This window comes from Rattus rattus, chromosome 5, assembly GCF_011064425.1.
Source record: "Rattus rattus isolate New Zealand chromosome 5, Rrattus_CSIRO_v1, whole genome shotgun sequence".
Lineage (NCBI taxonomy): Eukaryota > Metazoa > Chordata > Mammalia > Rodentia > Muridae > Rattus > Rattus rattus.
The window spans coordinates 56,853,122-56,870,135 of record NC_046158.1 but is presented as its reverse complement, the minus strand read 5'-3'; the positions used below and the strand labels follow the sequence as shown (position 1 = coordinate 56,870,135).

The 17,014-nt window shown below is 42.1% G+C and overlaps 1 protein-coding gene across 2 annotated transcripts in view; it reads right to left on the bottom strand.

Moving 5' to 3' along the window:
- Itprid2 (ITPR interacting domain containing 2) overlaps nt 1-16,108 on the bottom strand; it is a 37,262-nt gene extending 21,154 nt beyond the window's left edge. Inside the window, exons 1-9 of one of the 2 annotated variants that reach the window (XM_032903558.1) lie at nt 15,679-16,108; nt 15,381-15,426; nt 12,263-12,312; nt 11,375-11,431; nt 9,558-9,597; nt 9,372-9,470; nt 8,246-8,454; nt 6,717-7,420; nt 566-638 (exon numbers count right to left, since the gene is read on the bottom strand). In XM_032903558.1, coding sequence (XP_032759449.1) covers nt 566-638; nt 6,717-7,420; nt 8,246-8,454; nt 9,372-9,470; nt 9,558-9,597; nt 11,375-11,431; nt 12,263-12,312; nt 15,381-15,426; nt 15,679-15,883 — 1,483 coding nt within the window. In that variant the 5' untranslated portion in view covers nt 15,884-16,108. The remainder of the gene's footprint in view (nt 1-565; nt 639-6,716; nt 7,421-8,245; nt 8,455-9,371; nt 9,471-9,557; nt 9,598-11,374; nt 11,432-12,262; nt 12,313-15,380; nt 15,427-15,678) is intronic. The other variant, XM_032903557.1, reaches the window with a different exon arrangement.
- Nucleotides 16,109-17,014: the final 906 nt, after the last annotated feature.

Sequence of the window (17,014 nt, the reverse complement as noted above, 5' to 3'; positions counted from 1 at the left end):
TCTCTAAACATCAAATGTGTTGTAAATTTAAAACCAGACAGCATTTTCTAGTTGCAAGGCAAAGTGTAAGGAGTGGATCCAAAGGTTTTCTGGTCAATAATTAATGATTCAAGAAGAGAGTCGAATCTGCAGCCACTCACCTTTGGTCTGCACCGCGTTAACTCGGTTTAACTACTGCTAGTGAGTTTTTGCCCAGTTACATTGCATGTATTATACTTACAAGATATATTTGCATAAAAAACCCCCAGAAACAGGGAACATAAGAGGGTGTCCAATCATAACAATGCAAAAGTAGTCATAATCTGTTTCAGTCCATGTACAGATTTGAAAACTAGCGCACCCAGAAATGTTTGATGAGGTCATTACAGGATAAACAATCTAGTATTAGTTTGTAAGAATAAGTCTCCCCCATAAAAACCCCACAAAAGTTAATGCTGAGATGAGAGCCCACCAGCTCTGCATCCCCATCTTTGGTGCTTACTGCTACTCCACACACTGAGGCACTCCTCTCCTCAGCTGACAACACCGAGCAACTGTAGGAAGCAGTGGTCATTGGGCCGCTTACCTCTTTTTGACTTGGCAAGGCTTAGCTGGCAAGTGGCTGGCACGTGAGGTGCTTCTCCCTCTGTGCTCTGGACCTGAAAGAGAATCATGTGTAGTTAAAACTAAGAAAATCTATGGCCAAGAAGACTGTCTCTTGGTGGTTATTCATTAAACAAGTCACTGAAGTGCACAAACATTATGTAGGCACTTTACCTGAAAACTGTCAGCATGTCCCAACTTAGTTTTCCCATCTACTTCTCCACTGACATGCAGTCATGTCATGCTGCCATGTTCCCTCAACACAGGGAAGTGGCAGAGGAAGATAGCGTATAAAGTAGCTGCATAAATATAAACATATACAAAACTCCACACATAGTCTGTTTCTCAGAAGTTGCTCTATGTGGAAGACAGACCACACCAGGAGGTTGCCCTAAATGTGAAACATTAAAGTAGTTCCAATATGAGGAAAAATGCTAGTCGGTGCATCACATCATAGGAGGTGATGACTGACCCACATTTGAGGCAAATACAAGTTTGGTATCTATGGAAATAGGACACCATGCTCTCACTGCTGAATGTTCTGAAGTCTTCCAGTTTGAGACATCAATTGTTACTCATGTATAAGAATGTTCTGTCCTGATAAAAATGTTCTTTTAAGACATATTGGTATTTTAAGTAGGAAGGAAATCTTAATACAACTAAAATCTTAAAGACTTTTACTCATAAAAATTGCTCTAAAATTTCTATATAATAGAAGTAACAAACCTAGAAAAGTTGCCTTTTTTCCTACCTGTACAACTATATTATTATTTAGGAAATATTGATTCTAAATGCCATCCTCACCCTGTGGAGACACTACCTGGCTATACTAGTCTGACTAACCTGTATCAAGTGTAAGTATTTGAGGAGGCATTTGTCCATTTCTGCTACTTTACAAAATAAAGGAAAAAAATAGTCAAACACAGGTTTTTAAACTTGAACAAATCAACGAACAAATAACAAACAGACTTTCAATTTGAACCCTGGTATACTTCAAGCTATGAATTAATTAAAAAATAAGAAATATCCCACAGGAATGAATAGAGGGCCAACACACACCACACACAACCACAACCACAATACAACACCCCCACATACACAAGAGAGAGAGAGACAGACAGACAGACACAGAAATAGGCAGACAGAGACAGACAGAGAGAGGGCACACATATCACCACCACAAAAATGTAATTAATGATAGTACTCCCTGTTCAGGGATTTCTGATTTGTGATGACATTTTTTTAGTCCCATGAAGCTATAGTTACAACCTGTAGAAACTGAAAGTAGTGAGCATTTAAAACTCTCCTGAATATGACACAGAAAGTCAGCTTTACTGTTATTTGCTACTATTTAAAACATCATATTCTTCAAAGCAGCAGATACAAGTTCAACCGGAAAACCATTGTTTTAAGTGCAAGGGAACAGAACACATTTTCTTTTTATATTCAACAAAAGGCCTATTATTAGCTGCTACTCTGGCCCAGCCTAATACAGATTTCTAAAAAACAATCATTAACTAGATTGAAAGAGTATAGAAGAACTCTAGATAGCTGTTTGTATCTTAAGAATCTCAGCTTAGACACAACAAATTACCATCTTGCACTTTATAGATGTAGGATTACCAAGTACTCTACTTCCTTGGAGATGAATTAACCAGGAAGTGGTATAGATTTGAAGAACATGCTACCTACCTCTCTAGCCATCTAGCCTTCACAATGTTATCCTAGGGAAAAAGATGTCTCCTTACTACAAAGCCCTTCATCAGTGCAAGACAGGCTCTGACAGTGGAGAGGGTCATGCTTACTTACACAACTGCTAATGTCAGGAAGACTGTTCTCAGCAAAATCTTACTGTAGTAAGACCATCAGTGATGACTTAGTGTTAGTCTTGCTGGTCATGACTGTGCAAACGTCAGACCTGAGTGTAAAACTATGAAGCTCATACAGAATGAAGATCTACACAGCAAGCATTCCTAGTGCTGTATTGTAAGCTGGCCAAGTACTCTAGGTAGCATTAGATTAAAGTTTTATAAATATAATCAAACAAAACTGAAGTCAATAACAAGTAATAAGTTTTTATCATACGATTCTTTAAACTTTAGGTAATTCAAAACTTCCCATAATAAAAGGAAAACAAACAAAATACACATTAAGCTAAAACAACGAAGTTGCTTAGCTTTCTCAACTATCCTCTGGCTATCTTGACTTTGACTTCTTGGTGGCAGTACCTTTTGGATGCAGTTCTCATTCAGCCCCTCTCCTCAGAATCAAAACAACACTAACCACACTTGTCACTTTAAACATGCTAAATACAAAGTAAAGCTGAAATAAAATTTAAATTAGAGCCTTAGAAATTACAATTCTGTGTGGTGAAGGAAGGAAGGAAGGAAAGAAGGAAGGAAGGAAGAAAGGAAGGAAGAAAGGTAGATCTCACTACTCTCCCTTCCCACCTCTGTTCCATGGCATATATATGGTGCAGGTCAAAGGAGTCAGTCCAGAGTTCAAGTCTTATTAGCCATTTACTGGCTTCTAAAAACTATCTGTGCTATTTATCTGGTTTTGCAATTATAAAATAAGGGTGAAAACTCTTCTACCACAAGTCCTTAAGTCAATCAAAAGTAACGCAAAACTAACAACAAAGTAGCAACGACACGTGATAGCAGATCCCTCACTGCAGCCTTCCTTCCTCCACAGACACAGTCCATCTCCTGAGGCTCTGACATTACAGCACATATCACTTCCCCCAGGGAGAAGAGGAAAACCACTGCTGGGAAGTAATATCTAAGTGTCAGGAAGGTGTAAGGGGAAGAGAACTAGTTCACAAAACCTTTGTATTAGTCTATAATTCTGTAATCACTTCTAAGTTACCCTGAAGAAAAGAAAACTGCTAAGATTTAACATAAATCACACACAAAGTTTGTTTCCACTGTTATGTAAGTGATTATCTGGGATTTGGGAGATCAGGGCACATATCAACTATCAAATTTCATATTTAAATTCCTATCTTCAGAAAGTACAGCTAGGAATAGAGATAGTGGTGCATGCCTATAACCCAATATTTGGGAGGTTGAAGCAGGAGAATCAACCTGGCATCACAGCAAGATTCTGTCTAAAGGAAAAAAACCTCAAAATTTAGAAGGCTAAAGGGACAATGCCACTGTTCCTCAAACATCTCACTGATTTCAGGTTATTGGAACTCAGATAAATGAATAGAACAAACCCTAAAACTTAGAAGCTAAAAGTAATAATAAGTTGTATAAGTACAAAGTATGATTTACAGACAGTTAGTTGTTCTAGGAATTCAAGCAAGTTTATGTGTGCAGCCAGCACCAATTCCTTTTACATGGTTCATTAGCAGAGTGAGAGGACCCCCAGCACACAGAGGAAGGCCCCCTCCACTAGTACAGACATATTCACAAAAGAGGAGCAACTGTCCACTCAGTAGGACCACTTTACTGTGACCCCCTCCAGACGTCTGATGTCTAACTCCATGGAGTTTCCATGCTGTATTCAACAAGCCAACAAAACTAAACCAAAACAAAACAAACCAAGAAAAAAAATTCAAGGCACTAAGAATTAAAATCCTCTCCCACACCACAACCAAAAAATGAGAAAGGGTTTAGAACTTCTGCATATCCTGGACATTCTAAAACATTTTTAGAAGGCATGTTGGCTTTTAACTAAAACAGTCTACAGACTTTTTTTTTTCATGTTTTTAATTTCTTAAATATAAGAAACAGGCATTCTGCTGCTCCTAGCCTGTCACTCAGTCTGACCTTTGGGTAGCTCTCTTCACATTTAAACAGCTTCCCCTAAGACCTGGTCACCTCATGCCTCACCTGATCGGGCAGCCTTGCCCACAGAGCCAGAGCCAGACTGCAACCTTCTTCCCGACTCTGTCCAGAGCTGCTGCTGTTGAGGCCTCTCGCTGAGAACTGGCTCTGACAGCAAGCTCTAACCTGTACTCACTTGCTGCTCACACAGGAACAAATATTCTCTACAGAGATCAGACCCCAGCCAAAGGAGTATCAGAGAGAAGCGTACAAGCTACTCAGAATGGGATGTAAGCCGGCCTTGGGAAGAATGTTTTTTTTTTTTTTTGGTTTTTTTTTTGTCTGCTAGTACAATTCATATCATGCCTAAGAGGAAATGAAAATAACACATTTCCCTGCTTTATCCATTGTTCTAGAAGTTTCTCTAAAGTTTCCAAAGGAAAAAGCACAATTCTAGGAGGTTTTTAATAAATATTTTAAATTGATATGAAAAAGAAAGAATTCATAATCCTTAATGCCCCTCTATTTACAATAGACAAATTGAAAGTTAATTTCTTGTATACATTTGAGAAAGTATCTTACTAGGGACACCAGGTTACTAGGGACACCAGGTTACTAGCCTAGAACTTGCTGTTTAGCTTGTCTCAAACTCATGGTCATTGTGCTTCAGTCCTCTGGATGCTAGTTACTACAAACATACAACACCATTCCTAGTGACAACACACGCGCGTGTCTGTCTGAGTGCACACACAGTACCTAACATTCCTTAACTATTCCTGTAATCTTCACTTCACAAAAGGGTTCACGTTATTTTGTCATTAACGTTTTTTCCAGCAGAGGGCGCAAGTGAAAAGGTCTATGAAGAAAGGTAAGTACCACCAAACTGCGCCCACCATTTGACAAGCCTTAAGGCCCTTCCAGGTATGTTATCTGAACCCTTTCAGAGACCTGACACTTACACTTCTGCTTAGACTTTTTGAACTCTTTTAAAATCCTACAAATTACAGAGAGGACGCTGTCAACCTACTGCTGTCCAAACTGAGTCACCAGCATGAAACTTCCAGCTACTGTATAATTTGTATAGATTTGCATACCACGGTGCAGGGCTAAAGTATGGATGCTGCTCCATCTACTGAGCACAGAGGAGGGGCCCAGGAAAGGTCTGAACTTACATGCAGTCCTTAGGACTAGCTGGGCCAAAACAACACTCAACAGAAATCAATAGGACAGAGCCAGGGTTTTCAAGCAGACATCATAATCCTCTCTCATACTCACTGTACTAAGGCAGAAATCACTTTAGTAATTCAAAGACTGGAAATATAAACCATAGGAAAAAGATTTAGGGAAAAGCAGCCTACAAGAAAATATACAATATTCTAGAGAGCTTCTTCTATTCCCCCATACTTTTCTCTGTAGCCATAATTAACATATAAAAAATCCAGAAGCCACCAAAAGCATAAATAACGTATCAGCAAACGGAAATAAGTTAAAAAATCATCACTAGCATGACTGACCCAAACTCAGTGAAGAGAACATTGGGGAACCATGATTTACTCTTCAACCCGAGAAAACGGGATTCTAGAGCTAACACAAACGGTTACCAAAGCAACTTCCATATTTTCAATAGGAAAAATTACACATTACATTATGCATAGCCACAATCCAGATACCTCAGTTCTTCCTGTGTAACACTGGACAGCATTTTTGCGCATTGCTCCTAAGGCCTCCCACAGTGCAGTGTCCTGGTGCACACAGCTGAATCTTGTCTATCAACGTCCCTATGCTCGCCTAGGAGTTCTGAAGGAACCTCCCAGGTAGTTTTACATTCTTGAATTTAGATTTTATGGAAATTAGCAGGAGTATCAATGGGTAAAATAAAGTCACCAAATGCCTATCTGGACGTATAAAACCCCACTCAGCAGCCTTCCGGAGCCCCGCTTCCGCTCGGTGCACACATCACTAGTATCTATCTAGTATAAGTTGCCTTCACCCTCGCCCAGGTCACTGGGGCTCCTGAAGACTGGACTGCAAACCTGCTTGATCTTAGCACTTCCACTGCTGGGCAATCACGATTTGAATTTGCATATACACTCTCAAGGCTCTCTGCTATCAAAGCCTTAAGCTTGGGGAAAAAAATGGTTGCAGATACAATGTCATTGGATAGATGGCAGCTGAGCCTGAGGGGTTCCACAGCACAGTCCTGCGACCAACTCTAGCTGGAAGCAGAGGCAGGAGTGTCAACAGGAGGATGTTTCCTCAGTTATGAACGTTAGTCACCTCCCTTTCTATAAACACTTCTGGAGCCATTCCTCCTTCCTGGCTCTCGACTTACAAAATAAGCTCAGGAAATCTTTTGCCTACCTCTTCCATCTCGAAGGAGTCTTTCTGCTGCACCATTATGTTTCTTATGGATGGGATTGTCAGGGTTGCACAAGGCTCTTTCTCACTCGAGGACGCCTGGGCACTCTTCAGCTCACTGCTGCTCTCCAGTTCACAGTGGCTGGACATGCTGCCCCTGTCATGGCCAAAGTCAGGATCTGTAACAGCAGACTGCCGGAGCGTGTCATTCTGACTGTGAGCTTCTCCATTTTCTTCACTTTCCACCTTGTGGCTAATGTTACTCTCTGCTTCATCAGAAAGCCTGTCAGCATCAATGCTGTCTGTGATGGTCGAGGAACTGCCTGAGACTTCTTCTGTAACCGTAGCCAGCATTGAAGAGGACTCCTTCTTCTTTATAACCTTCTGAGGCTTTGGGTCACTCTTGCCGCCTCCACCATCTTCAGACAGTGAAACACTCAGACTCCTTCCTTTCTCAGCAGCGGGGGTAGAGCTCCCTTCTGCTTTCTCTGTTTTATCAACACACAAGTTTAGTTTTGAGAGTGTTTTCATCAGACGGTTTGCAGTGTTGCTCCGAGTCAGGGGAGGAGGGCAGTCTGCCGCCTCCTTGGTGGAGGTCACCGAGGACATACTTCCAATCCTCTGCAGTGGGGTTCCAGAGACTTGGGAATACAGAGAAGAAAATGCATTGGCCACAGTAGTGAGGACTTCAATTTGACGAAAACGGCCTACGAAAGGAAAAAAGAAATGAGATGATTATGTTATACATATATGTTGTATGTTACATATACATAGAGTAAGCAAACCCTGTGCTTAAGTTATAGGTACATACAGTAAACACGTGCTGTTTAGAACTTTAGTAATTGAATTTAGATCCCGAATATTATAAAATCATATTTTTTTCCTAAGTAAACATGTAAACCACAGCAATCAGAGGGTAGGGAGGAAGAGGATTTTTACTGTAAAGATTAGAATACCTTGGAAAATTAGAAAAAACTGATGATGGTACTGAACATAGCAGAACCAGCTATTGATCACTAGTTATGAATTATTTACTGTTTGGTCATGGACTCCATTAAGACTCTTGGAAATGCCTTCCTAGGAAAACACACATCGGGGTATAGCTGGATAGTAGACTTAAAGCACACATAAGGTTGATCCATAGACAACCCGGGAGGAGTCTCGCTTTGAGGCACTATTTAACAGAAAAAACAAGCAGAGACAGGAGTAAAAAGATCCAATTGGCCAAGTTATTTTAGATTTACAGAAAGCACTTGAAATGAACTGATTTCATTTAAAATTAGCAAAGCCCCTCCCCTACTTCTTTCTTTCTTGAACAAATGCAATTTGGAGATAAACAACAGGTTTTGCACATAAATTACAAAGAATTGGTGATGAGGAGGAGAGAATAGTGTCTATAGCTAGAATAATTAATTCAGAATGAGTAAAAGACCTAGCCTATTATTGACCTTGTTGTTAAAATGTCAGATACAAACAAGGATCATCTGGCCAGTTGTAAACTCTCAAACAATGCATGAGCGTCAGACCCTTACTTGTCAGAGCGTAATTTGGGTTCTCCACTTCCATCCGCTGCATTTGCGCACTCAAAAACACTTTAATGTCTATGCCTCTGGCAAAGGATGACGAATTAAAAAATCTGGAAGGAATTTTAGAAGCAATATCTGGTTCATCTCGTCCAAATCCAAGATTATATAGAATTTCTTCAGGATCTTCCTCGTAAAGCTCCAGCAGTTCTGAAACACTACGACAAATGAAGAAGACATAGAGACATTCAGTGTGCTTAGAGCTCGCACTGCATGTCAGTCAGTCCACAGCCCCATTTCCACTCCCTTGGCTCCTGGGCTTTATAGTACAATGTCTTTCCGTGTCTTCTGATACTATGCACTCACGGGATACACAATCCTTACAAAGGATACGTAGGCACATTTTCTCAGGAAACTAGTGTTGGAAAATCAGAAACAGAAGCCCGAGGGCCTAACCCCTAAGAACGAAGCAGACCCTCTAAGGGACTGCTCACCTTATCTTTTTAAGGATTCTCCAGAAAAGCCATCCAGACCAGGCATGATAAAGAAAGAACAGATTAAGAAAAACATCTCAGGAAGGTGGTACAGCTCAGGTACGGAGGGGCCAGCCGAGAAAGCTAAGCTTTGCAGACACTATTTTTTTTCCTATAAGAGGCACTATCTTAGCAGGAGCAATGAAGGAGACAAGCTGGGGTCAGAAGGCCAGCGGGGAGCTTCCCTCCAGCTCTTCTCTCCCCACATCCACGGAGGAAGGAGGAACAGTAAGGTGAGGAGGACTGGTTTAACACATGGAAAACAAATCTAGCCTTAAGTATTAAACTACTAATTGTGGAAGTTTTTGCCGCTTTCTACGTCAGAGTTCCTTAAGCCACTCTCCAGTGAGTTCTGGTTCCTTACGAGTAGCAGTTACTCCACTATGGAGTTCACTCCTAGACTCTAGTCCTGTTATGAACACAGTTACTGCCTTCTACTTGGTGAGTTACAGGTGCGGTTGGTTTTGACATAAGAAGCTCCTGTCAGTTTTGATGATCTAGGAAACAGTTGGGGACCTTTGATTCACACTCTGCATCAAATCAAAAACAAGAAGGTGACAGGGTCATCAATACCATATGGTCACAGTTTCACCAGTACTAACCTTGACACAGTACCACTGCTTTTCCCAGACCCAGTGGAATTCATACTTCTCCCTTTCTGATGAAACTGAAGTCTTCTCTCTTTGGCCAAGATATTGTTGCTATAAATATAATGCGATACTTTAAAACTTGGTTTTCTATGATCCTTTTTCACTTTTAGAAAGGAGCAGACCCAAACAGGTACATACCAGTTTTCAACTTGAGCATCAGGTTCATGTAGGTGATTGGCTACAAGTAATAAACAGACAGACAGACAGACAGACAGACAGACAGAGAGCACAGCCGTTAGAAAGAAAGGACACAGTTATGGAGCAGACAGGTTATCTACATTGTCATGGTTGGCTTGTTAAATAGCCACTACTGATACCACTGAACAGCCGGGCAATAACTAGGCCAGCAACTTTTGGAGGATGCTTGTATTTTCTGGCAATGCAAAACTACTTCTATCTGCATGCTTAAAAATTAAAAAAAAAATCTATAAAGAATCAATTAAATTTCTGGAACCAGGTAGACTCGTAATGAGGGAGTCTGTATATAGTGTATATAGTGCTATTAAATTTCAAAGCTATCAATCAGGAACATCTTAAAAGTAAATGTGACTGGGTGCCATTAAGGAGAACCAGAATATTCACATATTTCTTATGTGCTTTTAAAGTCAGTGTCAGCCTTTAGTGCGTAATGTGAAATGCTCTACACCTTTCAATGTAATGTTTCCTTTAAAACTTCCTCTCAGCTTTAACAAGGTCAAAGCAAACAGTAGCCAATAGTTAGTTAATTTCATCATGATTGTAGAAAAATAAAATGAATAGGATTAATAACCAAAATGTCTACGTCAGCAGTTGACTTTTTAGTTTCTGATGTGCAAAACTGTGAGAAGTTTTTGCTTCTTTGTACTTCCTACCAATGATATCGCTTGCTACCATGAAAGCTCCCAGGCAGATATGAAGGCATCCGATGCATTGCTTACAGGGGAGCTGATGAGCATCTCCATAAAGGACTGACACGACTTTTAAGAGCACTGACTTCAAATAAGGAAGTTCAAGTTTTTGATTATTCTTTGAAAAACATGACAGAGTTAATAAAAAAATGTAGTCTAAACTTTCTGATGCTAGAATGTTCTAAATGCGTAACTCATCTTACAAATGCAAATGAAGATCTGAAGAATCAAGGATACTAAATCCAGTGAATAAATCCACTCTTCATCAGCTTATAATTTGTAAGCATTTAAGAAAAGCATTTAGCTTTTTCCTTAGAGCTATCAATAACCTATTGTACTAAGCAAACAAAAACCAATGGGCTCAGTCATGGCTTACACCTGCAACCCCAGCACCAAGGAGGCAAAAGCCAAACAACTGTGAGTTTGAGGTCAGCCTGAGGCTACCCGGGGAATTCAAGGCCACCTTGGCTACACAGTACAAACCTGTCTCAAAACAAAGTAAACTGCCTTTTATAATAACAACAAAATTGCTTTAAAAGAGAACCCTAGCTTTACATACTGGGAAGCTTTATTGGAACCTGCGACGAATTTAACAACACGCTTTTACAGTGCGGCTTCTTGGAAGAGGCACCAGCATAAGCGTCTAACTTCTACTCTATGTGGTCTTTGTCCTTTAATCTTTAACTGTCAGGGGTTAAAAGAGAGAAACTATAAGGAGAAAGACAAACCACAGCTGTAAGTGTGACCTGAGTCTATGTCCCTACAACAAAACGAAGCTTCAACTTCGTCTTTCCTGCATAAATATTTATGCTCCTTCCTTCTTTGGGGCCGTTTTCCCCTCATTTATATTACCACAGTTTTGTCATAAACAGTTCCTTTACCCATTTAAGTCAGGCAAGATGGTATTTCAGAGGCATCCAGACAGGAATCCTACCGGTTAAGGCAGTGAATGTGACCCACTGTCAAGGCCTTTAAATGTATCTCTAAGAGCTCTAGACCTGACAGTCCTTACTCCATTTCTTAAGATAACTAAAACTACATAAAGATACAGTTCCTCAACAAACATACCTTCAGCTCCCAGTGACAAGTCATCTTCAAAGCTTCCTCCATTTCTCAAAAGCACACCTAAAACAAGAGTGTGAGCATTCAGAAACCACACCCCCCGCTCTGCTGCTTCACACTAATCCCACCGTACAGCATTAATTAAACAAGTTAACCATACAGGATACTTCCCGAAGTCTAGGAAAATATGTCAAACCTGAATACACTAATAAATTATTTATATCACTTCAAAGAGCAAACAAGACTTTTCTCTGTTGTTAGAAAACCAGGTTTGTGGCCAGATAAGTTTCAAGAATTCGGGTCTTATACTTTATATTCTCTTATGCCTCTGAAGACATTGGATTAGACAAACTACTTCACCAAAGAGTTCCAGAGAAAGCTAGGTCCTAAAGCATCCACCTTACACCTGCACGGCACATCAGGCCCTCAAGCTATGTGTTCCTCGAGCTGTGAATGCTTCTCCTCCACGATGCCATCACCTGTGCACTCTTCCTGCACTGAGACTGGGGGATTTTGTCCTGCACAGGTGCTAACATTCCAACTATGGCAATTTCAGTTAGCATAAGCAAAGAGATGCTACGCTGAAGCTAACCCAGCCCGCTCATTATATACTTTCTTTATATTTACTTATCAGAGTCCGAACTGAATCAGTCTTTATAATATCTAACTGGGCAATAAGAACACAAGGATGGCATTGGGAGAAACTTTGGGAAACAAAGTTACTGCAAGTTACTCACTATTCTTTCATGGCTTATGACAATATTTCCCCTTTGGGTTTCTAGCTCACAATGGCATATTTTATAAACATGATCCTCACTAGTGTCATTCACACAACACTTTCACCCAAAAGACAAAGGAAGATTCTCACTTTTGAAAAAAGAAACTTTCTCTTACCCTTGGGCCCAACGCTGCTTTGCTCATCCAGTGAGGCTCCCAAAGGAGTGCTGCAACCACAGAAACACAGAAGCCTCAGTCTTCACAACACCCATCTGGAGAACTGTCCCTGGGCAGCCTCTCTTCAGAATTACAGCTAAGCGAGCATCTTAATCAACTGATCAACTGAGCACTCCTCCCCAAACGCCAGGAATGTGACTGGCTTACATAAGTAATGTCCTTCCAACCAAGCAAATACCTGTTGTCACGTCAGTTCGCCAGCAATAACTTAATCACAGGTCTGCTCTGCAGCAATTAAGAGCTGGACCGGCCATAGCGTATAATATGAATTGTTATTTTCTTTGCAAAAACAGAGAAGGGGGAGGGGACAGACAAGACAGACAGACAGACAAAAGGCTAAAGAAACATTTCACTCAATCCCTTCTACCAACAACTATTAAAAAAAAAAAAGATTAGAAGAAACCACCTTTTCTGTGGTAAGTAACTTCATTCAGTAAAACAAAAAGTTACAGGAGTCAGGAAGTAAGCTCAAGAGGTCTTAACTCTTGCCTGTCAATGGAGCTGGCAGCTCAGAGCTCGACCTAGACAGCCTCTCCTCCTCAGCAGAAGCCTCTCTCCCAAACAGAGCATCACTGGCCTCTTTAAACTCTAACAAGGACACAGTTTCCTCCCTTAACGCTGGAAAGTCCTCAGCGCAGCTTGGAGTCAAGGATCGGCCAGTGCGGATTTTTCTCCCTCAAGTTTGTAGTTCAAACATGAATGTCTCAGAGTTGTTTTCAAACACAAAGATATCTTTCTTTCTTTCTTTCTTTCTTTCTTTTCTTTCTTTCTTTTTTTGAAACAATTTAGTTTTGTGACTTGGATCACAGAAATATTCTTTTATCTGAAGGTTCTAGTCTGTGACACAGACTTCAGTTTCTCAGGAACAGTCCATACCTGCTAATATTGTACATTAGAAGTGGAATGCATCCTGCTTCAAAGAAACACTAGATGCCAATTAGACATGCAAGCAAATACAGAAGCAATGTGGTTCTTTGAAATTTGGTGCTTTTGAGGTATGAGTTGTAGAAGGATCATCAGCAAGTACCATACGGACACTGATAAAACTTTAATTCTGAGGTTTAGCAAACATTTCACATTTGTCTCATTAAAAATCTACTTCTGTGTCCACGGCTGCCTGTGCTGTTCTTCACTAACAGAAAATAGCAAGTAGGCAGAACAAAACCGGCCTTTTTCAAAAGCAAGTTCTCTATTTCTAGACACCCTCCTTCAAATCCCACCAGAATCCCTACTGCTTCTTAGACATTGAGTCAAGTCACTTGGTTAGTGTAAAAGAAGTTATCAGAATAAAGACTACACTGGAAAAGGGAAAACATGACGACATTTTTACCCAGAACATGGAGAGCAATGAGCAAACAGTATTGCAGAATTTACCGAGGGAGGGAAATGCTGTCTTTCTGATCATCTGCACATAATATACAAAATATGTTAATGTCCAGCTCAAGTACACAGGAAAACTGCTTGTGCACTGAACAGGGGTAAGTGTAAGAATAAGAAAGAAATCTACGAGAGGTTTCCTTAGATAATTACATAATCTGTGCATATTAAGGTTAGCAAGGAATTTTCTGGATCAAACTTGAGTCATGGTCAGTGTCAGCATTCCCCTACTTCATTTACCTAAAAAAATGATTTTACTTTCTGTCTCCTTGATATGATTTCTTCTATAACCCCAATTCCTGTACATCATTTTTAAAATGTGATTTTTCTCTTGTTCTTACACTTGAAAAAAAAATCCTTTGACTATCCACTTGAGATTAAATGCTCGATATTTTAGATCTACTTTAAGCATAAGCCAATACTGTATTAAGGAATGGATTTTAAATGAGACCAAGACCTTTAAAGACCTGAATAAAAGCAAGGATAGACTACACTCTTCGCTCCTTGGTGGGGAAACCTCAAAGACAATGCTCTGTAAGTTCTCTCCTAAAAAGTTCTGAAGATGCATACTTAAAATTTCAGCCTTCTGATGTCATACTGTTCTGATGGGGAGCCCCTGGCACACTGCTGTGCTTTGTCCAGGGCATGTTCTTGTAATTTGGAAATCAAGGGGTTAGACTAGGCTGGTTGGTCAACCTGAAGATGTCTTGAAGCAATGTCCTGTGCATCTTAATGTCTATACATCCCATAATATCTCAAGTCTATGATACCTAAGTAAAATTCTGCAGTTAACAATCAATATGGCTCTAGTTACTCAATAATATTGAAACAGCCAATATTCTATAGGTCTTTACAGAAAAAAAATATACCACATACAAGAATCACTTTCAAAAACCAAAACCAAATAATCCCTAGGTTAAACACAATTTGAAAAAACAATAATATGCCCAGAAGCAAGCTATAGTCTTCACACAAGATTTTTCAAAGGCCAAATAAACTGGGGAAAACATAGAAGTAAAACACATTTTACTTTAGTCAAATGTATTCAACCCATTGTAATACAACCCATGTTCTGTGTATTTTATCAAGCATTTTTTTGTGCAGGTTGCCAGTGTAACTAGCCAGACTCATGAAGTCTGAATGCCTTCAAAGCTCCATTTCCTTCTGCAAATTCCAATGCCATCTGACAAAGCCGCGTCCAAGGAGTTAAACTCCAAGGAGCAAGTTGGCTAGTTTTAATAGCTCCCCAGAGAGACTTAAGGCACACAACCCAAATTAAAGCCCGGTCAGTGTAGTTAAGTAAATTAAACTCGTCTATAACACGTTTGAAAGGAAAATGATTCCGTGCCAGATATGCAGATGCCAAAATAAAGAAAAATAAAACGTCCCGTGAAACATCAAAATTCTTTCACGAGAAACCACGACCAACCAAAGTAGCATCACTGTGACCTGTTTTAGTTTCTGATCTGCTGCTGACATCATGCCTGAACTGCTGAAGTCTTAACTATAAAGTCAACTCGGTCACCAAATAATCGGCGGCCACAGCACTTCCAGTTCTAATCGCTTCTAGAAGGAAGCTATCGGCCGGCTCACTTTCCGGTTCCTAGCTTACAGCCGCCACGGGACCCAGAGAAGAGGTCGAACCCCTCGCTTCTCCCCAGGCAACCCCAGCTTTACTCACCGGCAGTCTTTGAGCCATATCGCGATCTTCTCGTTGGGCACGTTTCCTGCGAAGTAGAGCGAAGGGACAGCTCGTTAGGGACCCCATACATAAGTGCTCAGGCTGAGCCATCCTGACACTCCCTTGCAGGAGAATCTGCCCGGGACAACCCGCAGCCTCGGAGAGCTTCCGGGCGCCCGACCCAGGGGAGCCAGCCGGCAGCCAGGTGCACATGCTGGCGCTGAAGCGCGGGTCACGCGCGCATTTAGAGGTCGGGGGCGTCAGGTCCCGACCGCACGTCCCTGCCCCGCGCACCGACCTCGCCCCGCGGCTGCCGGCAGCTTCGCGCCTGGAAGGTCCTCCTCGTCGTCCTCGTCCTCGTCCTGTGTCGTCGTCTCTGTGGACAGATCCTCGGTCTCCGACGCCTGCCAGGAGCTGCGGCACTTGGCCCAGGCCTTCCTCCTGCGACTCGCCACTTGCCACTCCAGTTCCTCCTCCGCCTCCGCCGACAAGGGTCGGTTCATGGCCGCGCCGGGGGCTTCGCGGGCCCAGCCCGAGCCTGCGCGGGACACAGCGGCGGCTGCGGGGACCCCCGCCGCTGCTGTCAGCGCCCAGCCGGGCAGGGGGCCCGGGGGAGCCAGAGCGGGCGCCTCAGGAGGAGGGGACAGGGAGGGGGGGAGGGAAGGAAGGGAGGGAGGGGCCGAGGGCTGGCGCTTCACGTGAACCCGGCCTGGCGGGGCGCAGGAGCGCGAGTGGCTCCGGCAAGCCGGGTAGGCGCGGAGCGCCCGCCCGGCCCGGTCCCGCCCACTCCAAGACCCCGCCCCGCCCCCTTTCTAGCCACGCCTCCGGCTAATGCACAGTCCAGCCCCTCGCAGCTGTGCGCCCCTCCCACAAAGAAGGCCACTCCCCCTTCCGGTGGCTGTGGTGCGGGGAGGTGAGGAGGCGAGTCGGGGCGGGGCTCGGCCTAACGAGCAAGGAGCCGAACCGCCCCTTCGTGGTTGCCTCAGGAAAGAGCCAGATTTGTTTGTTTGTTTGCTTATAGCCTTTCCTTCTCTCAACTCCTCTCTCGTCCAGAAATAGAGGTAAAGTTCCAAGGCCAAGTCTCATAAAACGCCCCCGCGTGCAAACAAGTGACTGGGCTGCTGAGACATACTCAGTGTGGGATGACTACAGGATTGGGCGAGGATGAAAGAGACATGAGATTATACTGTCTACTTATAAAAGCTTCCCCTAGTGTGGCTGGCACGTTTGAGAAACGTGCACGCCCTGGTTATATGAGGTATGAAAATGCAGTGAGAAAAGATGGATATATCACATTGAAGATGCAGACAAAAAAGGGAAGTGGAGAAAGAAAGTGACCCAGAAATGTAGAGAAAGCTGACTGCTTGGATTTCAAAGTTAGAAGACGGATGGATCAAGAAGCAGGTAATGTCGAGCTTTCTGAAATAACTTTTAAATGAGCTCCAGCATCCTTCCCTCCCCCCTTTATCATATTTGTATCTCCTATGAGAAAAAAAAAAGATTCAAATTCTATCCAGATTGAGACAGAGTGGGACATATCAAGCAATGAATGTTCTAAACTATCTACACACAATATATAGAAGGCTTCCAACATTTTGTTCTGTATGGCTGAACTCTGCAAGCAAAGTTAGAAC